The sequence below is a fragment of the Larus michahellis genome, chromosome 7 (genome assembly GCF_964199755.1).
Source record: "Larus michahellis chromosome 7, bLarMic1.1, whole genome shotgun sequence".
Classification (NCBI taxonomy): domain Eukaryota; kingdom Metazoa; phylum Chordata; class Aves; order Charadriiformes; family Laridae; genus Larus; species Larus michahellis.
The window spans coordinates 37,408,388-37,427,809 of NC_133902.1; the positions used below are offsets into that span (position 1 = coordinate 37,408,388).

General features: G+C 43.7%; 1 protein-coding gene across 1 annotated transcript; it reads right to left on the reverse strand.

Moving 5' to 3' along the window:
• Positions 1-7,097: 7,097 nt before the first annotated feature.
• LOC141746581 (helix-loop-helix protein 13-like) lies at positions 7,098-8,491 on the reverse strand. The gene has a single exon (XM_074595345.1). It carries the CDS (start codon positions 8,136-8,138, stop codon positions 7,623-7,625), a length of 516 nt encoding a protein of 171 aa, XP_074451446.1. The 5' UTR covers positions 8,139-8,491; the 3' UTR covers positions 7,098-7,622.
• Positions 8,492-19,422: the final 10,931 nt, after the last annotated feature.

Here is a 19,422-nt window from a genome sequence, read left to right on the forward strand (position 1 = left end):
AAATTCCAGTGCCGTCAACCAGAGATTTGAAGAGCACCTTGCAAAGTGTCCAACTTCTGAATAGGCAATATAGGAGTGATGCAAAGAGGGTTCTCCTTAAGTTAGGGCTGTGGGTGACTGGAGGCAGGCCTGCCGTGATAATTTTCAAATCTTGAACACCACAGCTCAAGCAGCTTGTGACTCACAAGGTCCTCAGTGGCCAAGCTCTGCCAATGTTTAAGAAGCAATATGAAGTTGTCCAATTACTTGAGCAGTCTTGTTTCAGGTGGAACATGGAAGTCCTTTTTCCATGCTGGCATAGAAGGGCTCTTGGAAATGAAGCTTGCTACTGTGTGTCTGTGGCCAAAAAAAAAAAAAAAAATTGTTCCTTCACCCCCAGGGCTGTCCTTTAAAGAAAACTGCCAATGCCTTCTCAAAAGAACAACTCCTTTCTTCACAATGGAGATGCGATTTTTTTTCTTCCAGGGTTTCCAAGCTGATGAAGGAGAACCATGGTATATTGTTTCAGAAAAGGTCAGTAGTTTAGTTCCAGAGGAATGAAGGTGTAACAAATAATTTTCACTTTTCTTGGCAAGGAAATGGCAACCGTGTTCCAAGAGAACAAGTCTTCTGCTGTTGATGGGCCCATGAGCTGGTCCTTGGAGGTTGCAATACGGGGGTACCATTCTTCAGCACCTCTTGGCTTCATTTGGTAGGATATTTGGCCATTGAATTTCTGGTGAGAGGATCTTTTTACTTTGTTAGATGACAAAGAAAAGGTAGAGCTGATCTCTGCTGTGTTGCAAAGGAAGCAGAGCCGAAAAGACCAGGAAGGGGGAACCTGACTCTCAAACCAGGGAGGTCACTGAGACCTGCTTTGAAAGTCAGTGTGCACCTTTGGGAATGTGCAGATGGACTGAGGAGCCTCACTTAGGTCTTCATCTTCATAAAGTCATCTTGAAATCTTGGTCTCGGCTGGGGTGTAATCTACTGTGTATGAGCTGCTGTACAATTAGGTTGTGTGTGTGTATAATAGAATTTGTATAATTTATGGGAACTCTATTGTTGTTGTTCCTTGAATAAAATTTCATGGTTCAGGAGGTGAGATGAAGAAACAGAAAAAATGAGGGTAAATATCAGAAGTAGTTCCCTGGCAGAGAATCGCACTGTGCTGCCAGTCGAGCCTGTTGACAGGAGACCAGAAAACTGGGCAAGCTGCTATCAAGCATGACACAGGGAATGAGCCAGAACTGGCAGGAGAGAAGATGGATGGACATGGAGCATGTCTGCACACAGCAGTTACCCTGGATTGACATGGAGTGTAAATGTAGTGCACAAAAATCATTGCCCCCCTGGGTCTTTCTGCCTTATAGTCCACTTCCAGGAGTTGAAGTTCAGGCAGAAAAAGGCAGGCTTATTTAAGGACAAATATGCTCAGACCTGTAGCTATTCAGGAATGGCTGTCCTGGAAAAAAAAATCCCTGAAGAGCCAATTTGCCTTTCTACCGTTCAGCAGGAAGAGGGCCATAGAACTGGCTTGGCTTCCTTCAGCCAGAGAGCGCTGATACCGTCGTTATTTGCTTGTACTCATCCCAAATGAATGGGACCATCAGAGAGGATCAGACTGATCTGACGGCATGACACGTTCACCATTGTAGTAGCCAGTTGCAACCAAATGATTTAACAAGACGTCACCCAAGAAACATCCTTTGGTTTAGCGTCTTTGGCTGGTGTGTCAGCTGTAACAGCTTGTCAGACTCCAGGTAGCTTGGGGAGGGCAGACAGAGGTAGACTGTCCCCTCCAGCCAGCATAAATCAAATGTGGCTCCACTGAAGGTGACGCAACTATACTGGTGTCAAAGCAGAGTGTGCGTGAGGAGAAATAGCTTCATCAGGTTTAATGGTGGCAATAAATGTATTGACTCCTACTTACTGACTCAAGAGCACAGGATTATAGTTTTAACTCCCGAAAGGAACATTTTTATTTCTGGCTTTGACCTCTACCCAAACCCCAATCCTTACGTATCCTGCTGCAGGATTTATTTGAGACAGTTTTTCCAAGCTTAGAGTCATCAAATTCCAGCAGCCTGTTCCTCAAAGTTATGCCTTGTGCAACGACTCCTTGACAGCAGCAGTGACAGGTGGGAGCGCCTCCACAGCAGGGCGTTTTGCAGAGCTCACCAGCCTGCAGACCACAGTCCTGCTGTGCTCAAACAGCTGGCAAGTCCCCGAGGAACTCCATGGTGGCATTGGTGGAATCAGACTGCAGAAAGCTCGGCAGATATTGCTGTCTTTCTTGGCATTGCTGTTTAAGCATGGAGCATCAGCAGTGGGTGTATGAATCTCAGAGGAGGACTTCAGCTTTTTATTCATTCCTTAGCTGGAGTCACCATGTTGAGGAAAATCTCTTTGTTCCAGGACAATTCTTCTTGCTTTTGTCATTAGAATGCTTTTGATACTCCAGATTAGTTGTCCATCCACGGCAAGGAGTGCACAAACCCAGGAGATTGACAACGTTACCTTTATATGAATGTGCTTTCCTGATGCTATTGCGTACACCCACCCTGCTCATTATCCAGAATTTCTAGGCTGGAGCAAAGGGCAAAGAAAGAGATTTCTGCTTGTAGCCAGGTGCCTGCAGCAAATGTTTATTTGTTTCATAACATGGCATTATTGTCTTGTATGCACAAACCTCTACCGCAGTGTAGAGAAAAGCAAGGCAGATAGTCCAGTCTCTGATACCATTGAAATGGGGGATATCTATTGAACACCAAAAATTAGCTTGGTTCGCTTGGTGTGAAGGACCTTTCCCAGTTGGAGACTATTCCACCACTAGCCATGACGACACTAGAGGGGCAGTTATTGCTCCCTGATGACTACAGTGTGTGACCTGTGTGGTCTGTGTGAGAGCATCTTGGAGGGATGAGTCACAGGTCCCTGTTGCCATCAGTATAGACCTTGAAGAAATATACACCCTCATGAAAACTTGCAAAAAGCCCTGATGGGTCTATTTGGAAACTTACTGAATAGGTGGCTTGATTCATCCCTCACCATGTCAACACAGATCGTGCAATTATTGCAGATGTAGGATGGCAGCGCTATCTCGGGAGATGGGAACTTGCAGACCTTTGCATTTCCCATTGGTGCGGAGCGGCAGGCTGGCAATCAAACTGCATAGATGGATGAACATCATGACTTGGGCTGTTGAAACAGCTTTCTCTAGCCAAAGGTGCTGGGGGCTGTGGTATCGGGACAACCTGCCGCCGTCGGTCTGCTGTGGAAAGGCTTGTCCAGCTTTGGGAAAATCACACATGGCTATTCCTGCCCCTGCATGCCTTGGTGAGAGCGTGGGTTCTGGGTTACTGAGTGTTACTCTGAGATAGGTATGGAGGTTTCTCAGCCCTGGGAGTATGGCTGAGGTCCCACTGATGAGACTGAGCCTGCCTTAATCTTGTTAGGAAGGTGGCGATGTGACCACAGCTCCCAAGTGTGCTACAGAGCTTAGAGGTGAGGGACTGGATGATTTCATTTCCTTTAGGTCCCGGACAGGCACTTGGGCATCCTGGACCCAAGCACCAAACCATTTCTGACCACCTATCACTGCTAACCTGTGTGTCACTTTCAGCGACACAGAGGATCAGCATTGCCAGAGCAGTTGGGAGGGAGATGTTTCCTCTGGGTGCCATCACATGGACTTTCCTAGGAAAAAAACCAGCTTCCTGCTTCAGTCTCCCTGCCAGGCATACCTGGATGATATAATTTTCCCACCCTTCAATGAGTACAGAAGCCACCAATGAGTAGTTGTGGACTAAGAGGACAGTGTGGAGACAATCCATGCTCATCACTTGTCCTGCTGATCTTGCATAGGGACCTCTCAAGGCTTGTGGGTCCTGTCGATCTCATATTGTCTTCATGCGAGTGGATAGTAGGTATTTCAAGTACTTCAAGTACTTCTCACCTTCACTGCTGAGCCCTGCAGAGTGATAACACAGACATAGGTCTTTCATGACGCAGAAAGGTGGACTCACATCCAAAAGATCAAGCAAAGCAACAGGATTGCTGCATTGAATCACTGTACATATTGTGTGGCCCCATCTGGAGTGCTTTACCATTGCAGGAGAAATAGAGGTGAATTCGATATTACCGTTTGAAGAGCCCAGCTGGGTTCCTGTGTGCTAGGCATTACCCCAGAACACACCGTGAAGCATTTGTGGGCCTGGAGGGACCGTCAGGTAAACGAAGGAGCAAGAGGGATGTGGATCAGCGCATCAGTGACAAACCCAGGTCATGCAAATAAGGTAGAAACAGGAACCTGAGCCATGTACCCTGATTTCCCAGCCAGGTCTGTGACTGCAGGACCTGCTGTGTTTCTAGCAAAGGAGAGGAATGGATTTGGAAGAACCAACAGTTTCAAGTTTTAGAGATTGTAAAGACTTATATTACTTATTCAAGTAAAATCTAATAGGTATTTTTGTGGTGGGTTTTTGGATTGATTGTTTTTTATTATTTAAACCAAAATGAGTAGAGAAGTAGGTAAAAGTGGAAAATTGCATTTTTCAGGTGGTTTTGTTAGGTTTTCACATTTTCAGGCAGTTTCCTGTGAAAATTCATCCAAGTGCCTTAAGTGGGTGAAAAAGCAAAGAGAGTCAAAAGTTTGAGTTGAAATGTTTTATTCTAAATTGACTGAAATACGTTCTTGCATCTGAGATTAAATTCCCTCTTTTGTTTTGACAGAAAAGTTGGAAAGGTAAAAAGGTTCATTTGAGTTTTCCCCTCGAAGGCCCCTCTTCATCTTCGCTTTCCCCCAAAACCATCAGGGTTCAACCAGAGCAGAACCACAGTTCCTGACATGGTTTTGTTTTGTAGAGATCAAAACTATGAGGAGAACTAATCAGTACGTAAAATAAATACATCCTCTTTTATCTATATCTAGCATCCTAGCTGCTAAGAAATGCCACAATAAAGTACCGTAAGGCAGAATGGTTTCAGACCGCTGAGTGCACTAGCAAGGCATTACAGAAGTGTGCAAGATGTACGATGGCTCTTCTTTACCAACAAATTGATTCAGAACCTTTACAGTATAGGACTGACAGGGAAAAAAATGTGTTCAACAGACAAAGACAATGTTAGCTTTATGGTACACTCAGGTAATATGGGAGAATGAGGCCAGAAACAGTTATATGCTTTTCTTCATGGTTTTATTTTTGCTAATATGAAAAACCTCATTATTAACCATCGGCTGCAGAATAGGATGGCTATTCTGTGGAAACAACCCTTTGGTAAATCATTTGCCAAGTGTGAACAAACTTTGCCTTTCTATTTTGTTGCTGGGGGGGGGGGAGGAATGTGGGTGATATTTCATGTTGGACGAGTTTATCAGAACCCTCCTGATTGTTGCTGGAGCAGCATCAGGTCACTGGCATTTGCGCAAAAAATCACAAACCAGAAGCATTATTGTAAAAATGTCAAAAGCCAGCTGCTGTCTCTCCGTAAGCATTCAATCAGACGTATATGGGGGGCGTAGAGGAGATGGTGCCCAAGTGCTAGCAGTCATCAGCCTTTTCATGCCAAAATGCCTTGGACTCAGACCTCCCAAAGTTGGCATGTTGGGATGAAGGCATGAGAAATTTTGGAGAGAAGCACAGACAGAAAGGGTTGTGTCTCACCTCCTGAAAACTGGCCTTTCATGGTCTCTGTGCTCTAAATCACTGGTGACTTTTACAGTTATGGCCCTGGACATCTTACACCAAGCAATATGTTGCAACAGGTGGTGCTTCGTTTTTTCTTGTGATCGGGGTAGGTTTTCCCATGCACTGGAAATGTGATTTGGACACTGTTCTCATTCAGTGGAAGAGAAAATGTTGTTGCAGTGAATGTTATTAAACTGATTTTTAATCTGCTTTGTTATTTTCATGCACGAGCAGTCCGTAAGTGTGTGAGAAACCAGAAGAAAGAGAAGCAGAAGGTCTTACACAGCAATGAATTAACACCAAAAGCGGCTGGATGCTGGACATGTGGAGAGAAAACAATCTGTGACAATAAGTAAAGTTGTAAGTGCCATGTTTTTTCTTGCAGTACTGAGAATTCAACAGCCGGTACCCAGCAGTCGGGTCATCAGGTTTTGCAATATGCTGCCTTTAAAGATCTTTCTTTTGGGTACCGCTTAATCCCACTTTACCCAAGACAGACGGGCTGTAAGATCTGCACAGAACAGAAGGGAGAAAGGCAAACAAAGTAAAGACATACCACATGAATTTAAAAACATTTAAATTAGTGTTTAACAAGTCAACTATTCAGCCTCTCCAGAAAGGCAGCCTTATTCATTTAGATCTTTCCAAGTGGAGCTCTTCAGAAATATTAGTTAGCTAGAAGCCTGACAAAAGAGGTGATACCTCTGAGACCCATTTGTGTTGTTTTAAAACCTGTTTATCTATTAAAGGTGGAGGCAGCTGGAAAATAAAATATAAGTGTTTTCTCTAGTTAGGAGAGTTGTGATCAGGATATGTTTTGCTAGTCATGGAGCTAATGTAAATTAATAGGAAAAGACTTTATTAACTTTTCCTTTAAACTGATTCCTTTTTCCCTGTAGGCTTTGTCCCTCTGACATTTCCCTGTGAAATGAAAGGGGAATATTTTTTGAAATGACTTTTCTGGACTTATGCTGCATTTTTTGAAGGCTGATGGGCTTCAAAGCCATTTTCCAAAAAGTGACCAAATCCAATGCATAGGGACAGAGTTGGAAAAGGTGTTAATTCCTTATAATGAAAAGTGCCAGGAACTACTCAAAATCCCCCTCTGCTCCTCACTGCACTGCTAAGTAACACAAAACCTGTTGCTTTCTATCTGAAACTGGAGGCCCTATGTTGGGCACTTGGGCAATTTTCCGTCTTCACCATATGGTGGGCTGATGAAACGATATATTCTGGTGGAAGCAAGCACAAAATTCAATCCCACATAAACTGGGATTAAGTACAAACCAAATAGAAAATAGAATGACAATCCACTTTAAAACAGAAATGATTATGTAAGAATGTAAATTGTTAATAGGCATTTTCTCCCCTATACTTTGAAACAAACCTGAAATTTGAGTGCACTCTCTTGTGTGTCCTGGTTTTCAGTGTTAAACTGTAATATCTCTGAGAAACTTTTTGTCACTTGAACATACATATTTTAAGAAATGAGATTCTGTTTATGTTCAAAGTCATGTGTTTTTCTCAGTCAGGTACAGGCTAAAGAATATTTGTAAATAAAATGAAGAAAATCTCTACTGGCTCCATCAGCTTGCATTATAAAAGAACAAATTTGTGCAGAATCCTAACAAAAGTATAAAAATGTATTCTGAGAATAAACAAAATCTTTGATCTTGTTTATAAAAGGACCCATTCCTATGAGTTTAGTAAGTTGTTATTTTATTTTTTTTTTCTTTTTTTTTTCTTTTAAGGAAAAGATCCTCAAAGTTAGAAGACAAGCTTGTGGTTTTTGGTTTTGTTTTTTTTTATTGAGACATTACTTAGCTAATCTTTTTTAAGATGGACTTGTATTTTGTCAGAGCCACTTGACGGATGTTCAAAAGCAATTGAACTGATTCACTTTCACCAGCAACTCAAAGCATCACTGTGATCCCCGAAAATGCAACCCTTTGTTCACTCACCACTTGTATTCCAGGTTGCCTGCTCTTGGCTTTGCAAACCGTTCTTCAGGCACCGCTCCACGTAGGATTTGGGGTCGCACCCGGAGAGGAGGATCTCGCCAAGGAGAGCGATGTAGGCAATGGCCAACCGGAGCGTGTCGATTTTGGAGAGGCGCTTCTCGTACGGGAAGGTTGGTACGTGGCACCTGAGCTGGTCGAAGGCCGAGTTGATGTTGAGCATCCTCTTCCTCTCGCGGATGTTGGCGGCCTGGCGCTGGCGGAGGTGGCCGGCGGGCGGCGGCGGCGGGGAGCTGTCCAGTTCAGCACCCCCCTCCCGCCCGGCCGCTCCACCCGCCCGCTCCCCCAGGGCCGGCGGGTCAGCAGGGGAGGGCCAAGGCGAGAACTGGTCTGCCAGGGAGGAGCAGTCCGGTAGGACGGTGTCCAACTCAGTGTTGGGATCTGTCTGGTCCCAGAAGAGAAATTCAAGAGTGGAGTCTTCCTGCTCGAAGCCATAACAAAGTTCCTCCATCTCTTATACCCGTCTGAAGAAAGCTAATGGAAATATTTACAACTTCGGACTAAATTGATTATCAGGAAAATGAGATTCTAATTTCAGTAATATCCCCCACCCCAAAAAAAACGTTAGGGGCAGAGACTCCTGGTTGTGCTGTTGAGGAAGCCTATTGCAAAAGTTTCCTCAGTTGCAAATCCAAGTGGGACTCAGGATTTAAATACTTCATGGCTCCTCAGCAGGGGAATGATTCTATTATTCTCCACTGAAAACTAATTAGTACACGTGCTTCTCTTTTTAATAGCTGTTGACTACAAAACAATATGAATGAATGTAACAAGAGAGAATGAATTTTCTTTTGACTTTCTCCTGGAAAATCCATTGAAGTAGTTATTGAGTTCTTCCAGAAGTTCAGTCCCTTCACTTGCAATTTAGAGTAGGGTTCACACAGACATTTTGTTGTTATTGTTGTTGGGTTTGGTTAGGAGTGGTTGGAGGAAGAAACAAAATACAGTCCTTTATCTTTTTTATAAAGTGTTAATAGCTCCACGTTCTCCTGTGGCTGAACAAACAAAACCCTATTATAATGCTGTCAGAAACATATGATACTGCTCTCTTTCACAGCAGAAGCTAGTGGCATCTTCTGCACTTCTAGCAGGAGAATGGTTGAGATAAAGACATGGGATGCACTGCTGTGTTAAATTAGAACACAGTGGTACCTCGTATTAGGTAAGTCAACACCACCTCATTTGGTTACTGGATTTTCTGAATCACACTTAAATTACACATTTTATGGGTGATGTAGACATTCAGTGTTCTGTCTCAGACCATACTAAGCACTGGAAAATAACAGCAGCTAGAATAACCACAAAGGGTGCAGTCCTAGAATGGTGGACCAGGTGGGCCACATCTTGAGAAGTGCTGGAAACTGTGAGAGTAGGTGATGTCCAGCATCCCTATGATGCTGGACAAATGGGGAGGAAGGTGTTAAGCACCACCAGAATATTAAAGCCAGTGCATAATATTAGCAGCTGCTTCAGTCTTTTTGATTTCCACGATACTTAAGTCAAAGTTTAAATTCATTTAGAAGTAGTTTAAGTGATATTTTAAGGACTTAAATGAATGGAACGGAAACATGTTTTAAGTTAGAGAAAGCCGAAATGTTTTTCCTTAAGCATGTCATAAAGAACTTTTATCAGGACATTCAATCAAATGCTTGAATTCATGTACCGGCTCATGTCCTGCTGCTGTGGGAAGTTTCAGGAGGTGTCCTGTGAAGTTCATGAGCCACAGAAAGCTTCCTGAAAGGACAGCTGAAAGCACAAATCTCAATAGCTTCAGATGAAGAGCCAGAGACCAGAAAATGACCCACGTTTACAAAAGGATGGTCCAAAAGGATGATCAGGTCCTCCTCTCTTAACAATGACTGGATGCAGTCCATTCTGTGATACCTTTGTCCTGTAAATAGAGGTATTTATTTTAAGGTAAGGCATAGACTATTAGAGACTTATCTTAGGAACCTGGGATTTCTGGTGCTACACCTTATAGGATTCTACCTGCAATTCTACCTTTAAGGCAATAGGAAATAGGCTGCAGGAAAGATTTTTGCAAAGAGGTGAAAGAAAGTTGCAGTGTATGAAACATTAGGACTATTTATTTTTTCTTGTTGTTGTGCAAATTGAACAAGGAATCCATTATCTGTAAATCTACTTGACAAAGAAAAGCACCAAGTGTTATTACCTGATAGGGTGAATACTGATTTAACAAATAGAATGTGTCTTGCTTTCTCTGGCCAGCTCAGGGCACAAATATTGTATTAGTTTTGTACAAAGTAAATAATTTTTCATGATACCAACATACCCAACAACAAAATATTGGTATTGTGAAAGCTCATGGTGACCCACAGCTTCTGCTCCAGATGGATCCCAACACGGGACAAGGTGGTTGGCTACAGGGTGGGAGGGGAATGCGGGACGGGTGAAAGGAAAAGCCACAGTCACACGTGGCAGAGCTGAGACTTGAACTTTGGCCAGTCAATGCAGAGTTCATTATGCAGTGGCTGCTTTTAAATCATATCACTGTATTTCCCAGTGTCATGTACAAGCAATGTTCCCAAACAAAACAACTTACTAGGGTTCCCATGGTTGCCAGTGGGGCTTCATGTCTGATCCCAGCAGTCCCTTCTACATCCTCGTAAGCAGATTTGGGCTCAGCTATGCAGAAAACAGGCAGCAGAAAAGCCTTCCTGCCTGAGTTCCCTACCTCTGCACACTGCAGGACCTCTACCCAAAACACCTCTGCAGCATTGCTGCTGCATTGTTGGCCTCCCATGGATGCTTTGCAGTTCTCAGATTTCAGATTCTCTTTTGGATGCTTCTGTGGCTCCCAAGTCACTGTTTAACTGAGCACTTGGTAGTGCTTATTTGGCCACCTTAAGCACAAACATAAGACACTTGAAAATACTACAATCGGCAAGAGGACAGCAGTTCTTCTCCTAAACAGGACTCTGGTGGACACAGTTGTCCACCGGGAGCAATGGGCAGAGACAAGAAGGGTCAGCAAATAACATGGTTAGTTTTATGTGCTGGGTTCCTCCTTCTCAGCAGATGCTTCTTCAGTGCTTAATGTTCCCTTCCAGATCCATCACTGCTAATAATGTTGCCTGGGGATATGTCTGGCTCCACAGATGGGGAGCAGATGTTCCAGCAAGCCTACTTTTAGCATGTTCAAGGGGAATTTGGCTCTCTTAGAGAGACTCTGGACAAAGGAGAAGGGGGGAGTGTAGGGGAAGAAAGAGAGAAAAGCAAGAAAAGATTTCCCCTTAGAAAGCCAGAGGTCAGGTCTCAGAAAAGAAGCTGAGGTTCCCATCCCTCATATGAACAACCCTTACCACAACTTCAGACTGGTCACACTCCCAGTGTTTCTGCAACTATATTCGTTAGAGAGGGAGGGAATATACAGCTAACTGGGCTAATTTTGCACTTGTCTGGAAGATGTGGGTGAAGGGGTCTCCAGCAGGGAACAAGGTAGCATGGATACCACACTGAGTGAGGGTGCTGTTGATTAAGACATGTTGATATAATGTCAAGGTATGCTCAACCACCATTTCCCCCAAAACCTCTTCAGAGCCAGAGGGTTCCAGAAATAACATTTGGCTGACGGTCATTTTTAATCAGTAGGGTCTAATGAAAGCAAATTCTTGAGTCAGAAACTATGTCCTGCGTTTATGTTTATGTTAGGCAGTGGAGCCACAGTCATTTGGGTTTGAATTCTCCCAAGTCTAGATATCTACATCTCCCTGGGAGCTACCTTCCTCAGTCTTGACCTCTTCTCTGTCATCTAAACAAAACCACCCAAGGCAGACTCTGGGATTTTGCCTATTTTATAGAATTTTGGGTATAAACATGCGTTCAGAGAATATTACCACTGCAGGTTTTTTTTGCTTCACAGTGCCTTAGCAGCTGAAAGCTGTTACACTGAACCTGTATCCAAAAGATAATAGGGTTTCCTGAGGTTATTTTGGAGGTAGATCTTTCCCCATCTTGTCCCATTGTCCTTATTTCACTCAGCTTGGAGAACCTTCCCAATGCCATTTTTAGTGGAATCAGCAAAACCTCCCAGTTCTGGCAAAATGATTTTTTTTTTTTCCTGGGAATTTAGTTTGAGCATGTTTCCATCATCTTTAAATGCTTAATAAAGGGAGTCAGTCCTTGGCCTGGACAAAGAACAGATGTAGAAAGGACCAGATGCTTTGCTTTCAAGTTAGATGACTCTGAAGTACAAGTCCATCCTGCCATTGCTGCTAATCCAATGTTATAGTGTGCAGCTCATCATCAGATCTGGGAATTGTGTCCTGGATGAGCAGAGAAGACCAGATGGAAGATGCCAAAAATGTTGGGGAATGCTTTATCCAGGTGGGAGAGTGCAGCTCTTGGTGGTGTGGCTCACTCAACACGTGTTAGTAGTGGCACTACCAAACTACAGCTACACAGAGGGATCTCTAGGACCTGAGATGTCCTCGTAATTGGCTAGTTGAGCTCCTTACACCACAGCTAAAAGGTGGACCACCAAGGTCCTATACCTTCTTTTGAGCCATATGCCATGCCTAGGATATCTGAATTACTGGGCACATGGTTTGTGAAGTGCTGGGGGCAAGAAAAGTGCAAGTATTATCATTTAACAATGGAATGTGTATCTGTTTAACCTAAAACAATAGCAAATGTAATGATGTAATGAAAAGCAGAACAAGGATTTCCAGGGCAAGAGAATTTCAAAGGGATAATGGGTATTTCTGAGATGCTCAAATAATTGTGAAATGAAACCTTCACAGCATATATGGGATGTTGATTTTAAGTGAAAAAGGTAACAGGACCTTTATTATTTGCAGGGTAGGAACATTAGATGTCAAAGATTGTGGAGGAAGGCACTGGTGAATGATTGTTAATAACTTTGATTTATTTCATTATTCGTATAAACTAGTCAAGACAGTCTGCTTTAAAAGTCTTTGGTGTTTAAAAGTGAACACAGTCACTTTAACCTTTCTGCAGGGTGTTTGCAAAGTTACAGAAATTAATCCCGGTCTCTAGGAGAAGAAAAGTGTTTTCTCTGATAAAAACACTCACTCGTGGTTTCCCCTTTTTCACAGAGCTTTTTATGAGTTGGGGGATGACCTCTGGGCTGTTGCTGCCAAATAGTTCCTCATCCAAGTCACTGCACCGGGGTCTGTGACTGCTTATTTGAGTGAATGGTCATCTTTGGGAGGCAACATGTACATCAGCCTGTGCTTAGCTGTACAGATTTGATCTCAAGGGGATGGAAGTGCTCATGGGATCTTCTGAAGGAAAGTGGTATTCCTCATGCAATGACCTTAGGAAGGCTGTTTGCCTTGCGATTCACTGTGTCTTCTCCAACCGTCTGAAAGCAAGATTAACATAATGCTGCATCCAGGGACTGCAGATAGTGCCCAAGAATAACCCTGTCTCCATAACCAATGAGAAATATCTCTAGGGAGAGGGAAAACTGTGGCATCTAGTGTTTTTATTAGTGGTTTTATTTGGATATCTCAAAGTGGTAAATTTAGATACCTTGCTTGCATTCATGGGTAAGTGATTCAGCCATCAGGAGCTAAGAAAATAGTTCTTTCCCTTCCCTCATGAGGGAAACACATCTCAGCCCCTTTGCAAAAACCACTGTAGAAAATATGTCTTCTGCAAGGTGCATGAACAGTTTTTAAAGGGGTGTGTTGTCCATTCCTGGAGCAACAGGTGCCCTTTCTTCGGTACGAGAAATCCTGAATATCTGCCTTGTTTGTAGCCATGATTTAATGAAAAAAAAAAAAAAAAATTAAAAAAAAGGCCCACAGATTCTGTCTCCCATATCTGCACTGAGGCTAATTTTTTCTTTAGCTTTTCTGCTTTCCCTAAGGAGAGATCTCATGAGGAGAGACAGCTGGGCCCAGCCAAAAGGATGGGACAAAGAAGAGACCCGTGCTTGTGCAGCTCCAGCTTGCACCTCTGTCAGAAATCTCAAGATGTTTCCTGTTAATGTGCCATCTTTGTGGGATTTGGGAGTCTGGGGCTCTCACTGTGCACCAGACCAGAGAGCAGAGCCTTTGGTGTGGGTGATGGCAGGGCTCTGGCCAGGCTGGGACCTGGTCCCCAGCTTCCCCTGGCCTCGCGCCCCCTCCTGCTTGCTGCATCTGCACAGCGGTCCTCAGGACTTGTTAATCATGCAGGTGACACCTCATAAACCTGCCTGGAGACCTCGGGCTTGAAAACAGAGTCACCCAGACAGATTTACAGAGTGATGTCTGTTTGACTGACAGCTGTTGCTACTTTATGGGAAGCCTGCACATGTTCACACTATAAAACAGGAACAATAACTTGGGAAAACCTCTGCCTGTGTGAGATGCTTCAGTCCCACTCTCCATCTGGGAGGTGGTTCTTCCTGGTTGCTACCAACCACCTTAGAAGTGCTTTGGATGCAATTCAGTTCCTCTTAGCCTGGGTTGACTCAGTGGCCACAGTGTCACGACCGAACACGCACGAAGCCTGTTTCTAATGGAGACCTGTCATACCGTGTTGTCATGATGCTACGCTGTGGAGAGAAGAGTCTTTTCTTTTTTTTTCCAGTGGGTGGTTAGGTGTTTCAGAAATGTGTCTAAGAAATTAGGAGATAAAAATCAAAAATCTAGGAACAAGACCAGGTACCAGCCACGATGACGAACGGGTCTGGAAGAGAAAAATCTCTCCCAAATCTGCATGGGGACAAAGACAGCAGCAGATGTGGACAACCAAAGGACTACAAGGGGCCTGCTTTACTCCAGGGAAAATGCAAAGATTAAGTCTTAAAAAGCAATTTTGGAACCACCTGGATGGGCCGTTTACTCAGATAGGGTTGGTAAGGACACAGCTCTGCAGTTGAACCACACACCAGCATGCCCAGCCTGGGAGGACCACCATCACTGTCTCCTTCCAGTGATGTTCAGGTGATGGTGGTCTCACTCTGTTTCTCAGTGTTTCCTCCTTTTTCCTGCCAGCAGGTGATTTCTGGGTGAAAGACAGGAGCCAGCGCTCTCTTTCTGAAAGACGAGTGTCTCACAGCAGTAAGGAGTGAGACGGAGTCTTGGGGAAGATTTGGATCAGATGAATCACCCTAAGTCAAAAATAAGCTTAACTCCATCATCTCCTACCCTTCCCTCCCGGCACTGAATCAGTGGTGACCAGCAGTGGCACCTTTTTCTGGGGCAGGTCTGCAGAAGCGGAAGGTCCTGATTATGTGAATTCATGAGAAAAAGAGGCAGTGGCAAACAAACGAGCATCAGAGAATCTGAGACCTGTTGCCAGCAGCACAAATTCTGTCTCCCACCATAAAAACAGTGAAGTGTTTAGATCCCCTGCGATGGCTGCCAGTTGTCTTGGGTAGGTTGCCAAGTGTGAATTCCTGCTCTATGAATTCAGCATCAACAAGAAGTGAGTTTGCATAGGATTTAAAGCCAGAAGGGAATCATTAAGATCCTCCGGTCTGATCACTGTGATAACACACGCCTTTGGTTGTTACCCAGCAACTTTGGCCCCAAGCCCAGTAGGGATCTTCTTGTTGCAGTTGCATATTTTTTAAAAGGATACATCCAATCTTGATTCAAAGTCTCTGAGTGACAGACCACCAAAGGATCTGCAAATGTTGGCAGGTTGTTATTGTCATTGCTGAAGACTTCGAAGACCTCACCATGCCCCTATTTACTGCCAAATGCCTAGTCAGAAAGGTCCGATTTGAAGCATGGCTTGGCACTGGGGGACCAAATTCCCTGGAGGCAGAGGACCAATAGTAAAACCACTGGGAAGAGACAGACCACAGGCAGGACCTCTGCCAGCACCTCCTCTGGGCTGCACTGCAGAAACTGTAGGAGCAAGCAAATAGAAGGACCAGGGAAGCACAGTCCAGTGAGGCACCGAATTCCCACTGTCTATTAGTGAGGGACCTGCATGGGAAGCTGGATAACAAAGTCATCTTGTAAAGCCAACTTTAGCTGCCTATGAAAGAGATGTTGACACCTGAACTGGCTGAATGGACTCTCTTTACCAATGCTGGCAGGAAATTGGAAGCAGGCAATGGGAAGGATGAATTGCCTATGAATGGGAGAAGGATACCTCTACACCAACTTCCAGGAGATGAATATCAATTAGAGTGACCACAGCCTCCTTGGAATTCTCTAAGTTGGTCTACAGGCTGCTAAGCTGGGTCTATTTTGTTACTTGAGTCCTTGTCTAGCAAGCAGACAAGCAAATCCATTTACTGAAGCATGGGTGTTTCTGCAAATGCATGGTTCACTCTACATCCCTACATAAGTCTCCTTTGCTGCCCAAATATCCAGACTGCATCTCAAAGCCACGAGGAAAGAAGCCCTGGCTTTTCAAATAGTTGCAACCTCAGCATGAACCAGCCACAGCTCCAGAAGTCTTTAAATTGTAGGTTGTTGGAAGCTACGGGAGGATGCCAGGGAAATTATTAGCATGAACAGATTCCTGTGCTCTTTCCATGAGCATCCAGTACTGGCTCCATCAGAGCCAGGAGAGTGTGGACTCCTGGCCAAGCACAGTATGGCTGCTCCTGTGAAACCTGTAGACAAGTATCTGTTATTGCCTAGCAGAACTGGTCTATTAGGTCATAACATTAGGTTAAAAAGCCTTCCTCTCTTTTCCACCTGAATGCATTTGGGGGAGGCTAGTTGTCTTTAGTCTGTAGGGGTTATGCATTCTGGCTTTCCCATAAAAAAAAAAGAAACCTGAGCTTTTCATGAAACCTTCTGATTCTAAAACTTGGCACTCGGAGAAGGCTATGAAGCACTATTAGCCTTGCACTAAAATTTGAGTCAGTCTTCAAGGAATTTGTCTGAAATTTCTAGCCATAGTGAGGAAGACTTAAACGGGAAATCTCTTGAGAAACCTGTATGCTCTGGGGAGTTCTGCGACTTCACAGTTCTGGGCAGCCAGCAAATTGTGATGAGAGCAGCTTTTTACAAAATCTGTCCCCACAGTCAGCTGGAACTGTGAGTTGCACAAGCCACTGACATGAATAATAATGCATGGGAAGATGAAGAAGACCTCAGAGGCTCTGCAGTTCATGCCATTCATGGGCAACGGTTGGGTCCATTCCTTATTTTAGCTGGAGAGATACATTTAATTGTGACTACTGCATGAAGACAAAAGCACATGGCTGGGATGTTTCTGGGAGTTAGGTCATTAGATGGTGTAGCTGTGGCTGGTGAGTAGAGCGCTGCAGCTCCCAAAGGGCCAGTTGGCAGTGTGCAGTTCCCCCAGAGTTCATACACTGTGTTGGCCATATAACATTCAGCTATTATGGTGAACTTCTGAAAGAAGAAAGAAACTTCTGAAAGAAAAAAGAACAGTATTTTAATGATGCTGCATGAAAATCTCATTTTCAGATGGAGAAACCGAGGCACACCATGGGTACGAACTCAGGAGGTCAGCAAGCCAGCTGCAGGGAGGAAGGCTCTGTCTGCTGGGAAATACCATGGCCCCAGCTCCAACAGCTGAGCTCTTTGTGGATGCCCAGAAAAGTAGGGGCTGGTTTGCGTCTTACTGTTGCGCTCTCTGTGCAATATGTCCTTCCAGAAAAATGCCATTCGTTTAAAATGGTGAGACCCTTTTTAAAACATGTTTTGTGTTTTGAGCGCAGGTCAAATAGCAGACACTTTTGATTAATGCAACATCGAGATATTGCAAAAAAAAAAAAAAAAAAAAAATCACATGCCTCCGTGGGAAAAGGTATAAAGGACAAACATTCAGCACTGTTCAACGTTTTGGGGAGGTGGGGAAAAGAGCAGGAATGATCATACCTAGATAGAAAGCCAATGCTTGCAACTGCCAAGGCATCAGCCAAAAGGAAAACACAACTCTGATCGCAGTAAAATCATGCATGAGTCATGATGGGCCAAGAACAAGTTTGCTTTCTTTTCCCCCTCATTGAACAGATGATGATTAAAAGATAAATCATGCTTGGAGTCAAATCAAGTGATTGGATTAAAGTTTAGCTGAGTATTTAGAGACTGTTTGGGACACAATGGAAAGCTAATTGAAAACTTACATTTGTGAGACCCTTGAACTCTCCAGCTCTTAATAAAATACTACTGCAAAGTACACAAGGGTTCCCTGTGGGACAGATTCCTCTCCACAAGTGCTTTTATTCCTCAGGTATGTGGAAAAATGGTATTCATTTTCTCTACAAGTTCACCAAAGAAAAGTATGTTCATGATCGTAATTCAACTGTTGTTCACAATGCAGTAACTGAATCTATTCAGCTCACTGAAAATCAGTGAAGCAAGGGAAAGGAAAGTCACTTCTTTAAAAAATTAAATTTTAAACACTTCATTCTTTTAACTAGTCTTTGCTCTTCTGAGCAGCTCATATTCCAGAGTGACTGGCTGATTGAATTGGGCTGAAGTGACTCTGGAGTCTTAAAAACTATGTAAAAATTCCTTCTAGATGTGCTGTAGTAGGAAATGTAATGCTTTTTTTTTGTACTAATAATATAATTGCATCTGGAATCACCCCCAGTTCTTAAGGAACATACCCAGCCTGCAGCTTCAAAGCACTCTCCTTTTTGGTGAAAATACCAGTGAAACCCACAAATAAAGAGAATAAACTTCACGATGTCCACGCACACACACTAATACACAGAAATGAAAAACCTCATTCTTCATTTGGCCTATATGTAACTAAGCACAAGTCTTTCTTGGTAATCCTTAGCATTGAAGTGAAGCTGCAGAAGCTCTGTAGTCAGGTTAATTTGCCCCCTTGAACTTTCTGAGTCTTCTAGATTCTTTATCTGACATTTTAGTGCTGTGGAAGGGGGGAGGTCTCAGGTGGCAACAAGGCATTTTGCAGCCGGAGCCTGAATGCTACAGGGCATTATAAGGCAGCAGTCTGGCTTTCATGAAAGCCAACACTATCTAAGCTCCTGCCAGTAGAACTGAGAAGCAGACTTATTTAACAACCCTCATACGAGTGGGTCAGATGTGAGCCCACGCCACCCAGGTTTCCTTCCAGGGGAAAGAAAGGAGTTGCCCCTAGTCTGCATGACTGCAGGGCCTGGGCAGGATGTTGAGTTGAGCATGGCGCATCGGTCCAAAAATGGGTGATGAATAATTCCTAAGAGGAGCACAGTACAGCTGTCTTCTCCATGTGCAAGAGTTTATATTTCTCCACCTAGGTTGACTTTTAGGATGGTTTTTCTGCAAAAGGGTGTGTGCCCACAGATCATAGGTGAAATGTTTAAGCGTAGAAGGTTTGGAAGGGGGAGAATTGGAATAAGTTATAATTATTTCAGATGATGAATATAAATTACTTTTCAGACATACATTTCAGATTGGCACAGATAAGTCTAAGGTAAACCTGACCAGGTGGTTTAATAGGTGTGATCCCAGTGTGATCAGCATAATGGTTTAAACCCGTGGGGTTTAGCATTGGTCACAGTCCTATAATTCAGACAGAAGCAATGCAGTACCACTAGAGAATCAGTTATGTTGCAAAAGCCAAAACTCTAAAAGAATCCCTGAAATATGACATTTATTTTGTATGTGTTCCGGTTAGACAGTGTAGTTGAACAGGACTTCAAGAAGCAATGCAACCCCTTTTCTTTCCCTAACGCATGACCAATGGCATCTTTTCAGTCCTAACAGACATGGCTTACCTGTCCATATAGGCTGGCAGTGATTGCAGACTCACGTAGTGCTTTCTCATCCTTACTAATAGAAGATATTTCCCAACGTTCAAACTGATTT

Coding starts and splice junctions, on each gene's coding strand:
- LOC141746581 (XM_074595345.1), bottom strand. CDS start 8,138: ATGGAGGAACTTTGTTATGGCTTCGAGCAGGAAGACTCCACTCTTGAA.